This window comes from Cottoperca gobio, chromosome 1, assembly GCF_900634415.1.
Source record: "Cottoperca gobio chromosome 1, fCotGob3.1, whole genome shotgun sequence".
In the NCBI taxonomy this organism is placed as follows: Eukaryota; Metazoa; Chordata; class Actinopteri; order Perciformes; family Bovichtidae; genus Cottoperca; species Cottoperca gobio.
In genome coordinates, this window is record NC_041355.1 from 17940225 (window position 1) to 17963576 (window position 23352).

General features: G+C 41.0%; 1 protein-coding gene across 1 annotated transcript; it reads left to right on the forward strand.

The window, feature by feature from the left end:
- The first annotated feature begins 560 nt into the window (after positions 1–560).
- hap1 (huntingtin associated protein 1) lies at positions 561–23167 on the forward strand. Its single transcript, XM_029430671.1, has 16 exons — positions 561–595; positions 742–1079; positions 1668–1856; positions 10882–10958; positions 11225–11341; positions 11445–11539; positions 12665–12773; positions 13241–13319; positions 13408–13538; positions 13623–13697; positions 14573–14784; positions 17782–18012; positions 18630–18967; positions 19926–20114; positions 20345–20447; positions 21241–23167. The coding sequence occupies exons 1-16, from the start codon at positions 561–563 to the stop codon at positions 21635–21637; spliced, it is 2715 nt and encodes a 904-aa protein (XP_029286531.1). The 3' UTR covers positions 21638–23167.
- Positions 23168–23352: the final 185 nt, after the last annotated feature.

A 23352-nucleotide genomic window follows, 5' to 3' on the forward strand; every position in this document is an offset into this window, starting at 1 on the left:
TGCAGTATGTTAGAGTAGAACTGCACATATAATTAAAAACAGAATTACAATAATATAATACAGTATGAAGGGTTATAGGCATCTGCCCTTTTTTAAAATTCAATTAAATTAACCTTTTTTACCTTTTTGTTCTTTTTTTTCAAATTAGTTTTTGGTAAAAACGTTGATAAGACAATACACTCTTCCGTGTACTGTACATTTGTTATTATGTATAATAAATGTATGATTCTAATTGTTGTTGTTGTGTATATTGTGATATTTTGTATGGCCTCTTGTGGAGATTTGTTTCACAAGTATCAAATGTTAAAGGCACAAATAAAACGGTGTTAAAAAAGAAGAATACAGTTTGACCAACTTCAATTTCCAAATCAGATGAGGTCACTAGCATGAAAGATGTTATATACATCTTTGTTTTGGACCAATTGTGGGTCTATTAAATTGCCATGGTAAAAAAAACCGTTTAGGAATTATAATTATATTATTAGAGTAAAAGGCAAGCAATGTCTCAGTTTTTAATTAGTTTATTTGCTGGAAAATGTGAAAGATTGAAAACAGCCATCATGGTCGTGACACCATATTGCAGTGTAGGCATACAGTACTGTGTATGATCGCAATGTTAGGATTGCAGAAAATACTTGTAATATTAGTTTTGTGCAGAGCTACATTAAAGACATTTCTGCACATACGTTCTTCAACATATAAATGTTTCTCCTCTCTCTTCCTCTTTGTGTTTGTCTCTAGTTACCTTCTCAGCCAATCAGAGCCTGATGCCCTGGAAGCCTGCGTCATCTCCCTGAGCCACCAGGGGGCCTCAGTTTGCCTTTACCCTGAACTCTCCAGCCCCAGTCTCAAGCTGTCCCACCCTGCCTCCTCTTCTCCTCCTCCTCCTGCTCCTCTTTCTCCTCCCTCCTGGCCCCCACAGGCCCACCTGGACTCCCAGTCAGCTTTCTCCCTCCATGAGGGGCAGGGGGAGGCGCTGGGGGCCCTGGGTGTGGACCCCCAGCCTCTTCATCTTGATTCACTTGAGAACCTCAGGGACCTCGGACAAAGAACCTGCCAAGATGTGTCAACTTTAACAGGTGAGTCACAAAGAGGAATATCTTTTATATATATTTTTTCAAAAGATGAAATCAGGGTTTCTGCGGATCCAGTATTTAAAAAGCATTGAATTAATTAATCTAAAATAAGGCCTCAATAGGTGTTTAAAATGTTGATACTACAATAAACATTTGGGCAAAGGTTTTCCTAAACCTAGATAATGGATGTTGTTTTTTTTGTGAATTTTGGCTATTGTAAATTTGGTCTTAAATTTCACACCAAGTGGCAACTTGTTACTTGCCTTAAGCTGCAGGAACCCTGCAAATCACGAGTGCATTATCTAGATATATAAGTACTTCACTCACTCATCTGCAATGTGCAAATTACTTACATGTGGATAATACCAAGCACCAAACGTTGATTCAATTTACACTTGAGTAAGAAAGCAACGTAGGTTCATCGGTCTATCAGTAGAGGGCAGTGTGCCATCATAGGTGGCGTGTCAGCCTAATTGTGGTTATTAAAGAGTTTTCTCTTCCTCTGTTTTTCTTCCCTCGTACATAAACCCATACCCTCACACATCTTTATACATATGCACACATGTACAAACAAACACTCCCCACACTCAGATCTTTGTTCAGACCTGCCAGAGTTGGAGATAGTGAGCCTCCTATCAGAGGGTCAGCCCAACTACACTCTTCGAGCAGACAGTGTGTTTGGATACGACAACGACGACTGGCTGCACACCCCTCTGCTGACACCAGCAGTCGCTCTGGGACTCACACACGAGCAGATTGAAGAGACGCTCAAGTACTTCTGTGAGTACTGTTTTATGCACACGCCTGAAGCCCAACTTCATGTCCCCCAAATGACCCTTTGACCTTTGATGTGACTGTTTGGGACTGGATGTGTCTAGTGAGGAGTCACATGAAATGATTAGACCTCATTTTAGGGTTTTCATACATACGTACTGCTTTCGTACTGCACTTCATGTTCCAAGATGTTTTACTGCTGCTTTGTGTCAGTTCAAGCCATCGTTTTGTGTCATTTTTGATGGCTGGCTAAGAAGTGGACCACAGCAGCTATGTATTTGGCGAATGCTTAAACAAATTGAAAAGGAAGGCATGAACATAAATGAGAGGGCGTACCTATTTTAGAGATTGTTTTCACACAGATGGGTGAAAATGTCAGCTGTTTTGGAACTTCTACCCGTAATTAGCTGTTGATTTTTTCAAGAGTTTGTCACATTACATCAAAGACTTGCTTTAGGATTCTTTAAGAGGGCATCTTACTAGACTGCAAGAACTCAAGCGCTTAAGAGGAATGATCGATTATTTAATCGATAGAAAAATTCTGATTCTTTTGTTTGAGTTTCTCAGTTTCACGTAGTTGCCGTTTGTTTACATTTTATTTTATAGTTAACGGAATATTTTTAGGTTTTGAAATGTTGTTTAGGAAAATCAAGCAGGCTGGTGATGTCACCTTTGCTTTTGTGTTCAAACCCTAATCTCCCCTTCCCTGTCCTCCACACACACTGTCACGTTTGTGAGTCACAGATGTTAAATGTCACCAAGCCGATTAACCTGCCGTCCCTTGGCTTCCTAAGCAGTTTCCACTGGAGCCCAGCAGATGGCACATCCCAGTGGCCGCTCAGAAAGTGTTTGTAGATGCATAGGTTGTCTAGACTTGTGGGGTAATGAGAGATTGTGTGCATCCCCCATTAACTACTATAAGTCTTTCTTATGTACTGAATTTATTTAGAGGTCATTTAGCAGACGCTACTATGCAGGTGTATTTTAACAGTTTACTCAGGTATCCCTACTCCAGATGACCTTGCCTTTTTTAGTGATAAGATTTCATGAGATTGTAGGGCTGCGTCCTCGTAATGCTAGATAGGCTGTACGCAGCTGGTGCCAAGCCACATGTTCCTATCAGGACCAGATCAGACTAACCTGCCACATGCACATTGTTCCACATGTGTTTGACTTTTTTTGTTTGTTTTTAGTATTATTTACTGCAGCTCACTGCTTCCTTCTCTGCGTCATCTGTTTGCGTTTTAATTCCATACCTGCACTTCGTTTGGGTCCTGCTCCTGACTCGGCAGTCTCCTCAGCTCTATGGAGTGTTTTTGCACTTTTTAGTTGATTGTTTTGGTTTTAAAGCCCACAACTTTACTGTTTGGAGTCAGTCTTACTGTGCTCATTGACCATGTTCCCATTCACAACAAGCAAACTCTGATACACCCACTGTGCGCTAGCTGTCCAGAACCAAATGGCAGACAGACCAAGTTAGCAACCAGCTGTTGGTCACAGTGGAGCATTAAGCAGCTGAAGAGCCAGATATTTCCATCAGTAGTTGGTGGAGACGACTTCAAATGAATGCTAATGTTACTCTGGGCCTGCTGATTGTTTGCTAAATAATTTGTCACACCAACTTTATATAACATAGTATTAAAACATAATATTTGGTATGAAGTGAATTAACCTCTAATGACATTTGGATAACACAACCAGTATTACAAGGAAGCATGATAAATCTGATTGTGGAGTCAATACAGATATTTCATAAAAACAAGCAGGGCTATTACATATAACTCATTAAAACACTGAGTGTCTGCTCTATTAGCCTACAAATAATACAAATAATTGATAAAAGATGCAAATATAGACTGGAAACAAGGTAGTTGTCCAGTTTTGGCGGTCTATCCAGTACTACAATGGCGAATGCGCTCTTCCACATGGTGAATTAGTATAGAAATAAACTTAAGCTCATTAAAAATATATTATCATATCATGCTTATGAATATGGACATTTGCTAAAAAATCATTTATATCGCTAAATTTGAACATTTAAATTGGAGGATACTACGACCAGCCTGGCACTTCATACTCGCGTTAGCTTGGCTCCGGTCGACTCGTTTCACCATTTCATGCTAGTTCGCGTGTGTTTCTACGGACGTAAAATGGATCGATTTCTTATTAAAGAGTTGCACACCAGGTGGACAGAAACAAAGCGTGACAAACGAGGAACATTAAGATTTGTCTTTGGAGCATCAAACCACAGCGGAGTCGAGAGGAAGATGCTGGAGATGTGGTTTGTGGACAGACAACAGCTGCTCCCGTTATAAAAAGAAATGTACGAGCCATACAAGACGAGCAAAGGAAAATTCAAGACAAGTGGACAGAGGAGTTTGTATTTGTCCTCCACGAGTCCAACCCTTCGTGCTTAATGTGCAAACAAACCCGCTCTGGTTTCAAGAGAAGTCATTTGGAGCCGCATGTCCAAACGACGCATCCAAAATTCAACGAAACTTACGCACCTGGAAGAGAAATTTGTAAAAAATAAATAAAATAGAGCAGCTTTCTTCTTTTTCTGGAAAACAAAGGCTCGTACACAGGACAACTAATACAGCTGAACGATTAACTGAGACATCTTTTGAGATCGCATGGATTTTGGCTCAGATTGTGAAACACTGCTTTTTGGCTTCAGCAGAAATATTGTTTGCAGAGTTTGACAACATCATCCCAGTATTAAATTAATCCTGCTTTTAATGAATGCATTGGTTGGCTGCATTGCATATTGTATGTTTTGGGTGGGATGACAGATTAATAAACAGACATGCTTTTTATGACTGGATGTAGCTTTTCATACTTTGCGTAAAAGTGGCTCTCCTATTGACTTTGTCCTCTCAATGTGGCTCTCATGTAAAACATAGTGAAGACCACTGATCTGCAGCATGTGTTGCTCTTAGCAGTGAGTTGGCAGATTGCGGGTAGAGCCTTTCTGGTCTTTAATAAATAATGATTGTTTTCATTTTAGATTAGAAACACGAGCACTACCTGATTGTTGTGCAGGGCTGTATTTTGCTTTGGGTCAAAACAATATGGCAAATGACCTTTCAGGGTGTTTCCTTTGACACATATTAACCAGCGATATCAGCTCTCAGTTTGCAGAGACTTGTACTGGTGATACAGTGCCTATTATGTGCTCACATTGGACTAACAGTATTGGGCTGAGCTGATTTTATCATGGTTTTTACTTTACTGCCTGTGTTTTAAACCAACCGCTCGTGAATAAGTTAAAAGTTAGTTAATATAAAGTTCATCTCAGTGATTGTCAAACAGTCTTGATGGTTAAATCAAAGCAGTGTTGATTTTATTCCTTGTCACATATTTACTTGTTATTTTAAGTACTTGAGACTTTATTTCTTCATAACCTATGTTCCTTTGCAGCATTCTTTGTTGTGTTGCTATAGCTTAAACCATAGGTCTTCAACAGGAGGTACTGCAGGGGGGTCGCAAAATTGTTTGTAGATAAAGCAAAAACAAAGTCAAATGTTTTTTTTTATAAACAATATATTTTTTTTGTTGCACATCCTTCCCACCCCCCCTCGCACAGAACTCCGACAGCACCCCCCACTCGCTTGAAGGAGGGGGGTCCCTGCTCCATGCTACACCAGTTTGGGGGTCCTTGGCCTGAAAAACGTTGAAGACCCCTGGCTTAAACCACTTAAACCATATACGTTTCATTTAGATGTGCTGCCCTCAAATATGTTATTCTGCAAGCAATGAATGCAAAGACAGAGCGCAGGGATGGCAAATCACTGATGGCAAATGTTGTGTCTCCACTGTGTCTTGCGTGCTGCATTTGACCTGGAAAGAGTCAGTGTGTGGGTGAAAGATTAATGAGGAGGTTAATATTTGTTTGGAAGAAGACGGCTGTGTCTAGGGTGCCAACTGCAAGGGCCCGAGACGGACGGCGCCAACAGCGAATATGACTCAAAATTACCGTGGATCATTGCAGTACGATGGCGTTAACTGGGAAATTAATTGGAAATTCCTTTTTTTTGGATCTTGTTTTGAATGAAAATAAAACTAAACTTCAAGATGAATAACAAATATTTATGTTTGCCTTAATATTCTAGGAAGACTGTAGAATATTTACTTACTATCTTCTCACAGAAAGCAATATAGTGTACATTATATTATTTTAAATTCAACATAATCTTAAAGTATAACACAAACAGAATCATTGTTTTAGTATGGGGAGAAATATATGAAAAGATGGGAAAAAAACAACACTTTTCTCTCTAAATGTTTTTTGTCAAAACCCATAAAATCTCAGACTGTATTCTCTGTGTTGCTCCCATCAGACCCTGTAAAGTGGGTGTGGCTCTGTCTGCAGCAGTATCCTTATCTGGTATTACGTATGTGTGCAGAACAAGAACAGCCATTGGCACGGGCGGAACCTACCATCTCCCTCAATTCCACAGGGGTGGGTGGGCTTAATGCAGCATCCTTTTAAACTGCATCAGCATCCCCATCCTGAATTATCTTTTCAACTACAGCCAACCACACTTAACGTTTTATTCTTGGACAAGGTCGGTTTGATCAATATCAACTTTTCTGGCTCGTGGTCTAGATTTTTCTTCCTTCTTCAACCCCCCTCCTCTTCCTCCCCTCTTTTATTACCCGGTAGTCCAACGTGGCCAGGTGAACGAAGGCAGGCATGACGACAGATGGCTCTTACAGCCTGAGGGATTATATATTAACACTGAGCAGCTCAGATTCCCTTACACACAGGACCACACAGGTGTATACGCTCACTCACTCACTCACGTAGGCTAGTGGATACTGTTTGCCCCAAACACACAGGCCAGCAGAATGATGCCAGAGACACAACTGCTGTGTGACAGGGCAGCATACACGCAGTAGAATCAGAAGGAGAAGGGATTTATTTAACCGATGGACGGAGAGGCAGAGGGCAGTTTTTCTCCGGTCACCATGGAGGTGTGGAGCTCCTCGGCATCCGAGGCGGAGGAAGAAGAGAAGAGCATTTCCAGTCTTGTGATTGAAGTAGTGGAGGAGGAGAAGAAATGCCTCAACAGCAATAATAATAATAATAATAATAACAACAATAACAAGGACATCTTTTGCCGGGAGGTGACACAAGGTGAGATAAGTCGGCAGTGCGTGATGATGCAGAGGATAGGAAAAGGCTGATGGCATGCACAAGAGACACTTAGATGAGAGTTAAGTAAAATTAGATGTGGAGTATAAAGTGTCATGGTTGATGATTATTCTGCCCTGCAGGTCAATTATTGCAGTCTGGTGTGTTTTGTTGTACATTGCGTAATCAAGGTATTTGTTATCGAAGTGCTTTAATACTTTATAGTGCACTGCATGTACTGCAGGGTGCAGTGATGTCATTGAAGTTACATCACGCAAATCAGGAATACCATCCAACAAAATGCTTGTTTCTGTAGCTGCCATAAGAGTTCACCTTGAAAGTGCCCTGAGACGTGTAAAGTTTTGTATATATATTCAGGTTCCTCTTAGTGTGGTGAAGGTCACTGAGCGTGTGTGTGTGTGTGTGTGTGTGTGTGTGTGTGTGTGTGTGTGTTGTGTGTACATTTCAGCAAATGTCATTGTCCGTTTTGAGAATTTGTGTTTTCTCTTGTACTGCTGTTGTTATTATATGAAGGTCAGAGACATACAATTAGGGAATAGTATTTTAATGCTTCCAGTTTTTTCTTCTCTGACATGGTTTGAGGGAAATTGTGTTTTTCAAAAGAATGTGTTTTATATTTTAATGCAGAACATGGCTGTACATCTAAAATGAAAAAAGGTGCTGGCACTGAGGTTGTGCTTTAACAGAGCGGGAGTCTCCTCCATTCCTCATCTATAGCGGACGTTCTTTGTCTAAATGATCATGTGGCTGGCACCCGAGTACTGCGACACGGGCACCCCTCCAGAAGAACAGGACACTCAGACAAACCAATTTATAGCCTCTCTGTTGTGCACTGAGATTTTAAATCGGATATATTTTCACTGCGCATATACTTTAAAAAGTCCAGACAGATTGACAGTAGGAAGCTCGGTGAAACAAGTTTCATCTCCTGCCAATCTTGTGAAGTCTGCACCTTCAGAACAATAAAGATCAATATGAATCTTATTTTTAAAGCTCTTCCTTGCCAGTCTGATCCTCCCACCATAGCAGACGTCATAAGTATACCTAAGTCAGCGAGGTTCATCCACTAGCTACAGTATTAGGCTTGCAGTTCAGGTTAGCTCCTTGGATTTAGCTAAACCCTAACCCTGACACCTCCAGCCGGCAAAACAGCGTCTCTCTCCCTGATCTGCAGCTCCTCTCTGCTCTGCGCTCGCTGTGGCAGTCATGTGGATGTTTGGTGGATGTACAGTTTAGGTGCTTGCTGCAGGATGCATCCATTCAAGTACAAATTAGCCGTTCAATACACTTCACTTAAATATTTAATATAGACTTGAAATCATGAAATATAATTCACCGCAGATGGAAATGACTTTTCTCGCTGCACTGTTGACAGCATTTAAATAACTGTAGTGAACTGGATCTTATTTTGTATGCATGTGAGCGTTTGTGTGTGTACACGACGCTATCTGAAACCCGCTGACGGTCCTGCTGCTGACTGAGTGTTTAGTGCAAGTGCTGCAAACACTTTAGGTACAATAGGATTCGAGGAAGTTGGACTATTATCAGATTAACCTTTGTTCATTTATAGAATGTATTTTGGTAATTACATGACTAATGTAATTATGCACGACTTGGTGTACCCCCTGATTCAAAGTAATTTAGTGAATCAGAAATAGACATGTTGATGAGGATGATGCGAGTTCTGTTCTTCTATTGTACCTTCTTATATAGCTTTGGATCGAATAGATTTAGAGTCAAGCTTAGAACTTCATACTTGACCTCTTTCCCGCCCTTTCTCTAACAAAATGTTTTTTGAGATTAAAATGTTTTCTCAAAAAAACAAAACAACAAAAAAAGATGGTCAAAAAGAATACTAATAAAATTACAAGAGATAGACATATTAACGGGACAATGCATGCAGAATATTATTCACTATTTTTTCTTCTTCTTTTTTTTCTTACTTCACTTTTGAATTGCACCTCTTGGTGGTTTACCCAGACTTATGAGTAGTTATAAAATGATACAGAAGCCTTGGGCCGCCACCAGGGCCAGCAAACGCCCTGGCCCACCGGAACCGAGAGAGGCAGAGAACACGACCACCCCCCAAAGCCCAACCCCAGAGACGCCCACAGGGACGATCCCAGAGGACAGACTGAGAAAATGACTAATTAAATATGTCCCGTATATCTGGGGTCGTGACAGAAAGCGAGCTGTTAACAGTTAATAGGGATCCCCTTTCAATACACTTCAGTGTGTACATAACGCACTACTATTACATATGTCCCGGAGATCTCGAGAGCTCGCACTTGACACTGCGCTTCTTGGGTCCTCTGCAATACACACATGTAACCCTCCTGACATTTGTCTGGCAAAGCCTTGTGGTTATTTTAATGGGTTTAAATGCTGTCTCTATCACACTTGGCATTACTCTTTAATCTACTTAGTTAAGATGGAAACATGACCTCTACCTTACAGTAAATCAGCTCGGCCTGCTATAGACATGATTGATGTTGTATGGTGCAACCACAGTACACTGTGCAGTGCAGTAGTGCAGTAGTTCATCACAGGGTTAGCTTCTATCCATTGGGCTGATTAGACGCTGATGCAGCTGCCCAATCGCTATTTCCAGGACCAATTCAAGGACCTCAATCTAATTACTTTTCTGTATGGCAACTTCCTTCCTTGTCTTTAGTGCAGCTAAGCTTTCTACCAAAGTCAGGTTACACAACTGATTTCAGTTTAGAGGTATGCAGTGTCATTCAGAATTGCTCGCTAGTCCAGGCAAATGTTGCACATCCTTAAACAGACGACTCGGATGTTAAAAAGATGGTGTACATGTTGAGTCTACAAGTTCTGCTCCACAAGCACAAAACGTACAATTGCAGGTTGTATCACAAATGAAAACGCAGTATTGTACCTAAAAGGTTATACTTTATAATTTAGGTCCTTTGTGAAATTAACAAATGACAAACATCGATGACTTGTCAGGGTTTGGCTCACGTACAGGACATTAATGACTTTATTTAAGGCGACTCATTGACCTTCCACACCGCTTCAGCTTCATTGACTTTGAAGGGAACATAAACAAATCGTTCTCCACTCTGTAAACGAAGTTACAGGTCAACAGCCAGTCACATGTATCCCTTCTATGCTGGACATGTCCTGCTGGTGTGAACACTTTATCAGTTCAGCCCTGGCAGCCTCTCCCGATGAGCTATATTAGTATCCAGGAGAACGAGGTCTTTATTGGCGTCTTATCTGAGCTAAAAGGGATCAAGCTAAGAGGATCAGTATCTGGGTGACCGCGAGATGTTGTGGTCTGTAGCGGTTGGAAACGTAATGGAGAAACAAGATATACTCGCGGCTCTCAATCACACAAAGAGTACTGTTCTCAGTCTGAGTGTGTTGTTGGTGTTTTTACACGTTGTTATTATTAAACGATACAAATGTGAAGAGATCATGATGGCAGCCTCTCTTTCTTCAATTGTTCACGTGGTTATTTAATATATGAATAATAATCCTTTTTTTTAAAGATTTACAATCCACAACAATCTATTTTCATTAGAGCAGTGCATCCAGAAATGCAACAGAAAACCAAAAACGTATAATAAATCAACGGGAAAGAGACAAACTGGACATGTGATTTGATCGCAGAGTTAATTCTTGGCGTACTGCTCACAAACGGCAGTTTGGCGTAACTTCAAGTATGATTGGATATCAAACACATCAAACTATAATCCTTCTTATAAGTAAAAACTGTGCTTTTCTAGTCATTTTCTATTGTGGTACTGCGATGACAAACAGAGGCTAGGCAGTCAGCAAGGCTTTGTTGTTACAGTATCCTCGGTCTATTCCTCCATTCATTAAATCCCTCTCTCCCTGCTCCCTCAGTGCTGTGCTCAGACAGAGTGGGCCAGGTCACCAAGACGTACCATGACATCAAGGCAGTCACCCACCTACTGGAGGAGGTAAGAGACACACAGCAGATGAACGGGATTACAGAGGATTAAAATGATCTGCCTCCCTGACCATCACTGTTATTCATCCTTTCCTGCACTCTTGTGTCTGTCAGTGCGATCAGAAGAACGTAAAATACATTTAGTTAAAAAACACAACATCTGTAATCACTTAAACGATGATTGTGTATCTGCCACATTTTGAAAAAATATAAATGTGCTTTATCATTATGTATTGTTCCATAAAGTAAATGTAGCACTCGTGCTTCACTTTGCAGAAAGAGCGGGATCTCGAGTTAGCAGCGCGGATCGGTCAATCCCTCCTGAAGCAGAACCAGGAAATAACCGCACGCAATGAAATGCTGGATGAACAGCTTGAACTTGCAAAGGAAGAGGTAAAAACAAACCTCGTGAAATAAACGATCTGTGTTGTGTTATCAATGTGGCGCTCGTGCAGTCCGCTGAGCTCAACTGATGTTTGTTTACCGTATTTTCTAGATTGCGCAGCTTCGTCATGAGCTCTCGATGCGAGACGACCTCCTTCAGTTTTACGCGAGCACCGAGGAGATTGAGAATGCTGAATCGCATTCACTGTGAGTTTACACACACACACACACACACACACACACACACACACACACACATATATAGAAATACACAATAAATCCCATGACATTGCCATCTGTAAATCTTTTTATCATCATCATATTTAAAACATTCAGGCACGTTTCTCTCCCACCTGGAGATTGTCCACCTTTTTACACACACACACACACACACACACACACACACACACACACACACACACACACACACACACACACATACACACACACACAAGCACACACAAGCACACACACACAAGCACACACACACACACACACACACAAGCACACACACACACACACACACACACACACACACACACACACACACACACACACACACACACACACACACACACACACACACACACACACACACACACACAGAAGACACTGGAAATATTTGGCTTCAGCAAAAAAACATTTATTACTTGTTTCAAAAGAAAAGCGTAGGTAAGCTTGATATCCTTCAAAATAAAAGATGAATAAATACTGTAATTCATGCTTTTCATTTCTGTTCAATTAGAACACATGGTCAGAAAACACACATTTTGTTTCCCTTTATAGAGCAACCATGGCTCTTCCCTTTCAGTAAACAGATTATATATGTCACACAGTGCGACTAAAACCTGTCAGTATGTCTGTTATATAACAACAGACCAGGTGCACAATACAACATTATCCTTGTTCTTTTCACTAATAATTTGTGCTTAAATGTAACACAAATTCTATCATGATATTATCTAAAAACAGCCTTCCTGCTGTAGTTATTAAGCAACATAAAAGAGATCCCTAAATGTTTCTGATCCTCGGAGTCTGTCTGTAAGTAATCATAAGTCAGAACATCTCCACTGATCCTCTTCAGCTAAGCTTTCTGCTAAACTGTTTCCCATCAGCAGTTAATCATCATCACTATTCGTCACTGTTCTCTTTTAACCGTTTCTCAGAACATGTATTATGTACCACTCACTCACTCACTTAGAAAATAACTGGGTGAAATAAACATGTTTGTTTAGTAATCTACAGTTGATGATTGTCCAGAGGTTCTACAAGCTCAGTTTATTGATCTCATTCAAGATGTCTAATGCAGACAAATGTTTCTTTTTGTCGTAGAATAAAAAGAAACGAATCATGCAGTTCGATCAGCAACTTCGTCCACTATGACTTCCTGTCGCACAAACTGAAGGGTTTGGAGGACGAGAACCGCAAACTGCGATCAGAGGTATGAAGCACTGCAAAGGTCTTATTTATTCATTGTTTTTATCAGAATTTGTATAGTCATGTCTGTGTCGAATCTGTCTTTTTATATTGTTTTATGAATTACTGACTACATTTAGTCTATACCTAAACAAATATGTATCCATACTGTAACACTGATTTGCAGAAGCTGCTTGAAAATACCAAACATGCCGTATGCAGTCTCACTATATGTTGCATAATGCAACACATTACTAACTATAAATAAGTCATTCATTGATGCTACAGAGGAGTAAAGAGTAACACCTACAGTATTGTTTATTTATGTGTGTTAGCTTTAGGATTGAATTGAACAAATACACTAAATGGATTTAGTACACGGAAAACTATCAGAGATATGGTTTACAAAAAACTAATGTACAGCGTAGTAATAATCATACAAAGTGTAATTGGCGCTAGAGTTATAATTTGACATTGGCATTATTTCTGCAGGCCAGTGACCTCACAACAGAGACGACCAACTACGAGGAGCAGGAACAGGAGCTGATGATGGTGTGTGTGGAAGAACTCTGTAAGTGTTACAGCCTTGTTTCAGTATATGAAAATATCGCAACATACTATATGCTATAAGCATAGTTACCGGGACTTGTGTGTTTCAGCGTCCGTCAATAAGCAGGTCGTCGACCTGTCAGAGGAGCTGGCACGGAAAGTCGAGGACTTTTTCCGACAACAGGAGGAGATCAGCTCGCTGCTCGCTCAGATCGTTGACCTGCAGGCGCGTTGCAAAGTGGTGAGAGCACGTCCACATGTTCTCTACGAATGGTGTCAAATCACAGTGAACCTCTCGCTAACTTTCTTCTCTCTGACTCTCTAGCTCACACATGAGAACGAGGAGCTGAACCAGCACCTGAGTGCCTCCCGTGAGAGCCAGCTGAACCTTCAATCAGAGGCAAGACACTAATCATTTAACGACCAAATCATTTGGATGAAGATCTGTCTACATCCCTACCTGAGCTTGGTTTTGTTTTTCTTTCCAAGTTTAAACAGCTGGAATGTGAAAACATGCCTTTGGGTTTTACAAGTCTTCAAACATGCACCGGTGTCGTATGTTAAATGTAATTGTCGGCATTCACTAAACTACAATGTGTAGGAAATAGCCAGAAGATGAAGCCAACAAGTAATCATTTTCGTGTTGGATGTCAGCCCAACCTAAATGCTACTGGCTTGACATTCCCCTCTCAACCAATCAGTCTGTCTCCAGACTTCCAGTGGCATGTTCCAGAAAGCCGGTTTAACGAACCCTGAGCCTAACCCTGATCTTTGAGATGGAGAACCCTGAGATGGAAAACTGAGAGCTTTCACTACGCCCGCTTTCTGAAACAAAGTCAAGGATGTAAGTTTGTTAGAAAGGGGCAGAGTTATGGTGGACTGTTATTAGACTTCCACCAATATTTACCTGTGCACATGGGGACTGTGTATCGAGGTGGCAATTTCAAAACTCGCTTCCACTCGAACTGCTGCTTCTGATTATTTAAGATCACACAATAATTATGGTTTGATGAAAAGGTCTGTATGTCACACAGCACTGCAGATACAGACAATGTGTAGTTGAAGTTATCTAACATACACATCAGCTACTCTTAGAGCCTTCACACGTTTACCCAGAAACCCCTTCTCTGCGTCCCCGCACAGACCTCTTTACGTGTATCTTTGCAGAAGCATATTTAAGCATTAATATGTCAATATTTCAGCTCTGTGTTATGTTGTGAATGGTACATTCCTCTTGTACTGCAGCTTGACAGATATGTCTCCCACTGTCTGCAGCTCAACGACCTGCGGGACAAGTACTCGCAGTGTGAGGACATGCTCCACGAGGCCCTAGAGGACATTAAGAACTTGCGGAATAAGAGCCTTCCCAACAGCACGGTGCAGCGGTACACAGCACTGGCCTCTGTCCTCCCCATGGACTCTCTGGCAGCTGAGATAGAGGGCACCTTCCGCAAAGGCCTGGACACCCCGGCCCCCTCAGAGTACAGGTGAGTTTGAGTTTGTGTTCTCATATGTGGAAGGGTTTGCTTGAACTTCATGTGATTCATCAAGGCTTATTTAATGCCCCAATGCCCTGGCAGTGCCACCTCTTCTGGTAGTTTGTTGCTTGTATCATTTTCTTCACTGTGACACGTGTCCCGTTTGTAATCTGTCACAAATGGTATAAATCCAAGCCGACTACAACTGCTATTCTCACTCTAACAGTCTTGAGTTGATCCAAACCAATTTACTCTCAGATAATAACATAGAAAGTTAAGTTTGACATATCTGGTGACCCTTTGGAGGAGGTAGACCCTTAGTTTGGGAACCACTGGAGTACATTACATAACTGTATATAAAGTAGCTAAACTAGCTCGACTTCGCTGCTACAATGATATCTTTATATTGTGTTAGAGATAGAGGAGGAGACCAGAAGGGTTAAAACACTGAACTATTCGACAACAATACTTCAGTGTAAAGTGGTCCGTTTTTATTTCTTGTGAGGCTGCAGTGCTAATCACTCAGCTACCGTTTAAAAACAGAAATAAAGGAGGAAGAGGTTTAGATCTTTCTTCTTTTTTGAGGCAAGCTTCTGAAAAAAAAAGAAAGAAAAAGACACAACAAATGTAATTATGTTATCAAAGGATGACTTTTCCAAAGCAAAATAATCGCTGAAAATGAAACCGCCTACCTTTCCTTTGTCCTCCTCTTCTTCTCCAGACTGTCTCTTGACGCCGTCTCTTGCTTGGTATTTGCATCTTCTCTCTGTAAACACTCCTTCGCTATAGCCAGCATTTCCCTCTTGAACCTACCGATCAGCTTTTCCTTTTTCATTATCACCACTACCTGCTCCTGGCACGTCTTGTGCATTTCTTTAAGCTCTTTGGCTATTTGTTCCTCTTGAGTTCTCCACCTTTCTCCCTCATCCAAGGTTTTCTCAGAGGCAGCTTGTGGCGTTTTATTCTCTTTCTTCATGAAAGCCATGTTAGTTTCAGCGGCCTTCAAAACCCCCTCCAACCTATTGATCTAATTTTTAGCGTCACAGTATTTCCTCCCGAGTATCCTCTGTAGAGTTCTGTTTTTGTGCACGAGGTTTCCCTTTTCCACGACCCAACTGATCTCCATGCGTGTGAATTCCTTAACCTGCTTCTTCAGATCGGTGTTTATCGAGGCCAGCTTCTGGTTGGTTTTCTTCGCTGTTTGAAGGTCTTGTTTAAGTGCAAGCACTTCGGTGTGCAGCTCTGGCCTGCATGCGTGTGGCTTGTGTTGTTTGGCAGCATCACTGTGTTGCTCTTTCTTAAAGACAGAAATATACAAGCAGTGTTCAAATCACAATCACACACTTAGTAGTAAATGTAAATGTATTGTATTTGTTGGCAAAGAAACCTCTTGCCTAAAGAGTGACTTTATGTATCACTGGAAGTGAGACAAATTCAGTCATACACTACAGTATAAATGTTACGTTAGTGCAAGTTTGATAATTACTCAAGAGTTTCTTTTATCGAGCCATATTTCTTCTCATACAAAAGTTGATCTTAAGAGTCCACCTATAGGAGTCGCTATTTTAAATTATGAACGTGAACAAATTTGAATTTCTCCTCTGAGTTTGTTTGTTTTGTTCATAAAATATTTGGTGTATAATCATATCCTGTATCAGTAACATATCTGATCGTTAAGCAAACATAAAACATGTAAGCTATGTTTGGTCCACTCCAGTTTGTAAATGACTTTCCAAAACCACAAATGTTCTTCCATATATTTAAAGATCTGGCCAAATGTTTTATTTGTATCTAATTGGTTCAAACAATCTGCTACATGCGGTTATTTATTTTGAATGTTATTGCGGTTGATATGATGTTGTAACTACAACTTTTTATCACAAAAGATGAGATGCGTTCACGGTCTCCCACAGATTTATCTTGATCACATTAGAAGATCTTACCTTGTTTTTCCTCATGGGTCCGCCCTCCATGTGGACTCACCACAGATATCGGAGCGTTGTGTGTAAGGGAGGAGCGAGTAGGAGCATTAAAATGTGTGTCCGTTCAGGCTCTGAGTCAAAGTGACTGTTGTTGTTTATGTTTTAATTTTAATGCAGAGAAAGATTTCATTCTAGAATAAAGATTCAAAGTGCAGTCTTGACTTTGGAAACATTAGTTCAAATAAAAATGTTATGATCACTTTAATGCACTTTATTTTTTGTTGAAAATGGACATGAAGTCCTTAAAGGCCCTGACATTTCCACTTTCCACATGTGTGCCCTGTCAAAGTATGTCCCTGCACCCGGAGGGATTTAGCAACATTTGAATTAAAAGAAAATAACCAGTTTTAGAATTGCTTGTTTGTTTTGTTAGGAAACTGTCAATCAAATCGAATTAAATAATCCACCCACTTAGTTCTCTGGAAGCATATTAGCTGAGTGTCTGGGTGTTAAATACCATCTTAGGGTGTGACATGACATTTTAATGTTTTAGAGAAATGAATGGATGAATGGAATAGAACATCCAGATGCTGGAACACCTGAGGGCTCTAATGATTAAAACAATATAGACCAATTCCTCTAATTGTCCTCATTTAAAATCACCAAGTAATTTGAGTACATTGTATTACATCTCTGGAGGTCGGGTGGACACAACACAGTTCAAATGAAGAGGTCTTTAAAAGTCTGGATTTAATGATTGTACATTTAAAGCAAAGAGGAACAAACAACTCCCACCCCTCCTAGCTTCAGTCATAGGCAACTAACTTGTAGTGACAGAGTTGATCTTCTCTTTGGTTAGACGGGATCCTGTGCCAATCCAATTTAAACTCCAACTGTTTCTGAGCGTGTGCCATGCTGCCCTGCTTTTGTCTTACTAATAAACATGAATTTATTATACACAGCATTTTTTTCTGTGTCATACAATTTGCCTACTGCAGCTTGAGAAACACACTGATTGCATTACGGGTTGTGCGTAATGTTGATTGTGTGTAATGTTTTTATCATGCCGTGTTTCTCCTCGCAGGAACCACCCGTGGCGTGTGTTTGAAACCGTGAAGGTGGTGAACAAGGTGGTGAACAAGGTGGTGAGGCTGCGGTCTCGGTGCCACTCCCCGGGGCTGCCAGGCTCCAGCCCGGTGTCGACCCGCTCCAGTTGTACCAGCACCCCGCGAACCAGCTACTATGGCTCAGACAACGCCAGCCTTACGCTGGAGGACAAGCCCAGCTCCAATAATGGGCAGAAAGAAGACAACAGGTGTGTTTTGAGTGTGCAGCCATGCTGTTACATCCAATTGAAACATTTGTTGAATGTCCTTGAATGAGAAATGAGTTTTTACCATATTTAGTTAATCTCCAGGTTTTTTCAGTCACGTTTTAGTTGCCATTTTGGTCTTAGTCAAAGAAAAGTATTTTTGTATAGATTTAGTAAATGAAAACTGCTGACATTTTAGTTTGTTTTAGTCGTCAGGTTATATTGAACATTTCAGTCTAGTTTAGCCAAAATATCCCTTCCTTTCTTTTGCCCTAAGCTTGTTGTTGTCATTGTTTTAACTTAAACTTAAATAAGTTACTCAAACTGCTCATTGTGTGCTGCCGCTGTAGTCCTGATGTGGCGCGCACATCACAGGAAACTGCAACTGCTGCATTTGGAAAATAAATGTATATTATTTCGTCTCTCCCAAGGGGATTTTGATTGTTTCTTATTTAAACTACATTTCAGTCCCGTCTTTATTTGTCAACAGTATTGCATGTTGCTATAGCAACAGTTAGTGTGTCAAGACGTTGGTGATGGAAAAAAAAAAAAAAAAAGGTTGTTGACGCACATATATCATAGTTTTCGTTGAAAAATGAACACTGATCTATTCACCACAGTGTTAGCAGGCCGAAGCGTCTGGGCCAGCCAGGCACTCCAGGAGGCCAGGACCTCGAATCCGCCCTGCGCAGCCTTTCAGCCCGCCAGCAGAACCACTCCTCTGAGCGGCCTTTTTTTGATGTGGAGCGCGAGCGTAAACTCTATGCCTTGGTAGCAGACTGCGAAGACGGCGAGGGCTCCAGTGGCTTCCTGACGCCTAATGACAGCCTGGTGTCCAGCCCAGCAGCATCGACGGGCACCAACTACTCCAACGGCAGCTCACGGCACTCGTGCGGCTCCTTAGGAGGATCCAGGTCCTACCTGCCCGACCGCCTGCAGATCGTAAAACCTCTGGAAGGTAAAAACTTCAGCGTGATACGGCGTCTTGTCAGTTTCTTGGAGCTAATCCCAGTTGATGTGGTGTCACAATGGAGCGTAACAATGTTAATACAAGAAGATAGAATATATAAGAATGATGATTATTGTTGACGTTAATCTGTGATAAAAATCAAACACCAGAGCTGCTCTGATCTTACAAATAAATAAAAAAAGAGAAGCAAGGCAAGAGATTAATTATACAAATTAAAAGTTATGATATTAGCATATGATATGTATCTACATGTGATGATAGCATCCAACAAATAATGGTAGCAAGCAAATATGGATGTAAAACATTTATTTGAACATAACTTCATAAAACATAAAAGCTTCTGCACTGTACCTTTAACCACTGAGCCAACATAACATTACATACTAAGATTACATCTTTGTACCTCCATCAGCCGCTAAAGTCACAACCATTATAGCTTGTTATTTTGGTTCACATTTGACTCCAATACAAAGCCAACTAAGTTTGTGTCTCGCCAAGAGGCTGTGCTGATAATAAGACGCCGCACAAATGACGAACATTAAAAACACAATGAACTTCAAAACTTGACATTAAAATTCAAACCTAACTGAAAAAAGAAATCCTTAACTTTTTTTGCATTCAACACACAATCTGAAATAAATCCTAGTAAATTGTATAAAAAACACTTTAATGATCATATTACAAGAGATGTTTTATCTTTTGTATTTGTTTGCACAATAAAACAAAGCAGCAGAAACACAACAAAAGAAAAGAAGCAAGTTGTGCGGAAAAGAAGCTTATAGGATGAATCTTACCTAAATAAGCATTATTAGCAAATGCAAAAGTCGTAATCAACAAAAGTAAGCAAACATAACAATCTAAAAGCAGTAAATACAAAGTAAACAATATAAATCAAACAAAAACATAAAATAAATGGAATAAAGTGACAACGCTCTTCAACCTTCAGGCTCGGTGACTCTGCACCAGTGGCAGCAGTTGGCCAAACCAAACCTGGGAGGCATCCTGCACCCACGTCCGGGCGTCCTGACCAAAGACTTCAGGGAGCTGGAGGTCGACATTCAGCACGTCTACAGTCTGAACGACCTGGAGGAGGATGAGCCGGACCTGTCGCAGCTCTCTGGAGCACATGGCATGGGTAGGACACGTGAACACACTGCACACATGCTCCAGTCCCTCCAGCTTTAACATTCCTATTCATTTCAATAAACCCTCTTTAAAACCCATGTTTCCTGCTCTCTCTCCTCCTCTGGTTCCAAGTTTACGTCCCATTAATAGTGTAGTGTTGCTATAGTTTCCAGCTTCATTGGCTCTCATCATTCTCTTCACGTGTAGTTTAACACCTTTTCTCCCTCCATGACCTCGCAGCTTCTCCATCCGGTCCCAACCTCCCTCAGACCTCTCCCAAACATACCATTACCACCTGCCAAGTCCTCCAACCCTCCTTTCTCATCCCCTCCTTCTCCACTGGGTAAGAATATTCATACTGTAAAGTAAATGTATCAGTGTCTTTGTGCATTTTTAGCATGCTGTGTTGTCTTTGTGTATTTTCCACAGCCCTGGAGTTACATTTGAGCTGATTTTGTATCGCTGTGATGTACCTGAATAAATCTATTCTATGTTCATTAATCCACAACTTTTTTTATTGCAGCGTCACTTTCATTCAATAAGTGTGGATGTTCCAGATTTCCTGTCTTCCAATGCTGCTTTTTCTCCCCCTTTAACTTCTGCTCTTTACCCGCCACAGTGGCAGAAAACGTCTGTCGAGGCTCTTTCTCCAACTCTAAAAGGCGCCTTCGGGGCAAAGTAAGAGTCGAGGGTTCTGGATACACTATGAATGCTGGATTTCAATATTAATGACGGAGGCACAGTACCATGTTCTTTAACTAATTAACATCATGGTTAATATCTTAAGAAGTCTTTTGCATACAGTCATAAACCGAGAGGTCCCTCCCACTAACACGACTCTAACTGCTTTGTGCTTCCCACATCGTCTTGGCTTGTTACTCCACCCATTTAATCTCTCTTGACCTTTCTAGGTTCTCATCTCAGCAAACCAGCAGATCCTGTTTCATCCCCGCTGCCACACTAACATCACGTTTATCCATCTTACAGCACTGAGAGACAGACTAACAACAAATGAACTCACTGTCTTTGGTATTATGTGTATATCAGCTTGCATGTTTGTGCAAAAAAAGACAAACTGCTCTGTTTTCTCATCTTTTGCGTTTTTGTTTTTAATCTTCTTTTTTTTCTCCTTTTAGCAGCCTTCACTCTTTCGGCCTGCCATCTTGTGGGAGCCGTGAGCTCCTGAGCACTTCATCGCCATCCCACCAGCAGCACATTGGCCCGGGATGCTGGACCACCGCCGCCGCCACTAATGTAACCACTTCATCACTGGGACTCCTGCAGCTGCTGCAAGAGCGTGGCATCTCAGCCTCGCCGTCTCCCCAACACTACCTACCCTACGGCCACAGTGCAAAACCTCCGCCCTTCACAGAGACGAACAAAGGTGGAGGCTCACAATTGGACAAAGAGGGAAGAAGGAACACTTTCAGTTTGAACTTGCTAGAGAAGCTTCAAGGTCTGGGGTTGCACAGAGTGGCAGCCTGGGGGTTGATGGGCTGCAGTGGGAGAGAGAAGCAGTCAGACATCCTCTGAAGAGTTTGATTAGACTGTTCACCACTTCACCTCCTCTCACCGTAGTGACTTTACATCCAGCCATGTGATCCCCACCGTGTGCAGCTCAGCGCCCACCGCTCTGTTGTCTCCAAAACAAAAGCCACACAATGTGCTAGAGCCATACTTAAAGTTGTCGGTAGTGTACAGTAATATTATTTTGTATGTGTGTGTGTGTGTGTGTGTGTGTGTGTGTGACATATTCATCTCAGGAAATCCACCTGATCACCAGTCTGTCAGAGTATCTTCTTTTTTCACAAAAGAAAAAGGATAAATCATAAAGAACAGAATGTTTTATACTGTGTTTCTTCACCGCGTTTTAGCCACCGCTGGTTTTAAAGGGGACCTATCATGGAAAACTCACTTTTTCACTGCTTGTGCACATACATTGCGGTATATGGAGTGCCTACCTTCCCACAAAATGTAAATAGGACAACACAGTATTTTTGAAGGCTGCCTAGATCAGGCTTAAAGAGACTATCAGGCTAAAACGGAGCGTTTCAGAGGGTGAATACAGGTATATTCAGACGAAACTAGTTTTTTTAACATTAAAGTAGAAACCCAAAACACAAGTATGAAACTGAAAATGAGCATGATATGTCCCCTTTTAAAAATCATCATCTGTCATTTCTCCAAAGTGGAACATCCCTCATGTGTATATAACAAAGTTGTCATTCTGGAGAGTGACAGAAACAACAACTACGTGCAGTAAATTATTGTCTGTTGAAACCACAAACCAAACCAACGCTGTCACACTGAAGAAGTTTCAAACAAGAACCACTACAAACACACTCTGGTCTTCCTGCTTATTAGCTGCCACACTGAGAAAAGCATGTTGTATATAAGTTTGTTGAATATACTGAGTCAAACACTCGAGGAATTGATCTTGAAGCATTGCGATGACAGACGATGCACCGACTGAACTATAACGTGTTGGTGACGTTGACGTCTTTCATCTGCACTACAGATTAGTTATGGCTGCGTGCAGTACCGTGTCACCTGCGAGCTCTTTTGAATTTCGAAGCTTCATCCTGAACAAAACCTCACCAAAAAATAAATCAGGTTTGCGTCGCTGCATCAAAGACAGTGAATGGGATTTACTTAGAAGCAATATGTATATTTACTGCACTGCGTTGCTTGTAAAGAAAATCTGCTGCATTTCACGTCATCAGGAATCTTGAAATTGCTGGGATATAAATGACAAAACTAGTTTGGGGCATTCAAAGTGAATTCCCCGTGGCGTTAAAAGGGAATCGAGTAGAAGAGTAATTATTTAAACGGCATGTGTCTTTGAAATCTGTCTGAACATTGAGCTGTAGCAAAAAGGCATAGGATACAGAGGATTAAAAAGGGAAGAATTCATAAACGCAGGATATGATAATAATTTGTGTTCTGACATAAATCAACCAAACTGCACTACTGTTTGCTGAGTTCTGTGTTAGCATCACAGCTGTATGTCAGTGTGTGTATACATTGTACAACCTGTGAATAAAGACTTTGCATTTCCATCCAGTTCTATAGTTTTAGACGTCTCTCTCTCTTTTACCTCTTGGCAGCGATGAAGACAGACTCCTGTTATAATTCTGCAAAATGCTTTTATTTATAAAGTTGCAGTGAGAGTAGAACATTGACTTTATATAAAATGTGAACAAAAAGCCGTTAAGACTGAGACCTCAGGTCGATGTCTGCATTGTCGT

Bases quoted from the DNA above. Each gene is read 5' to 3' on its own strand.
- hap1 (XM_029430671.1), top strand. From the start codon at position 561: ATGGTCGTGACACCATATTGCAGTGTAGGCATACA. The intron at 11,540-12,664 runs GTGAGTTTACAC...TTTTTGTCGTAG, and splicing joins AATGCTGAATCGCATTCACT to AATAAAAAGAAACGAATCAT. The intron at 13,320-13,407 runs GTAAGTGTTACA...TGTGTGTTTCAG, and splicing joins GGTGTGTGTGGAAGAACTCT to CGTCCGTCAATAAGCAGGTC.